We start from the raw sequence: 263 nt of genomic DNA on the forward strand, positions 1-263 counted from the left end.
CAGGCTGTTGATGAACAGTTTGGGGTTGTCTGTGGTGAAAATGGCACCAAGGTGAAAGGCCTGGGGGTCCTGGTAGCCAAAGAAGGACGTGTTCAAGCGCCCGTGCACCAAGGTGGTGACGGTCTGCTGGAAGGGATTTGGGAATTCCGGGATGGGAGGGTCGAAGTTGCGGAAGGTGATGTTGGCCATCTTGCGGCCGAGCGGCGCCGCGATGACGACGATGTCGTAGGTGTCCCCTGTGAGCCCCGAGGACGTGTTGTAGG

At 59.3% G+C, this 263-nt stretch overlaps 1 protein-coding gene across 1 annotated transcript; it reads right to left on the minus strand.

The window, feature by feature from the left end:
• Window positions 1-3: 3 nt before the first annotated feature.
• Window positions 4-258, minus strand: LOC106632220 (prenylcysteine oxidase-like; the record flags this gene model as incomplete). Its single annotated transcript, XM_014311733.1, has 1 exon — window positions 4-258. A coding segment is annotated over one exon (255 nt), but the record flags the coding sequence as incomplete, so codon positions are not given.
• Between the last annotated feature and the right edge of the window lie 5 nt (window positions 259-263).

This window comes from Geospiza fortis, unplaced genomic scaffold (assembly GCF_000277835.1).
Source record: "Geospiza fortis unplaced genomic scaffold, GeoFor_1.0 C12850760, whole genome shotgun sequence".
Classification (NCBI taxonomy): Eukaryota; Metazoa; Chordata; class Aves; order Passeriformes; family Thraupidae; genus Geospiza; species Geospiza fortis.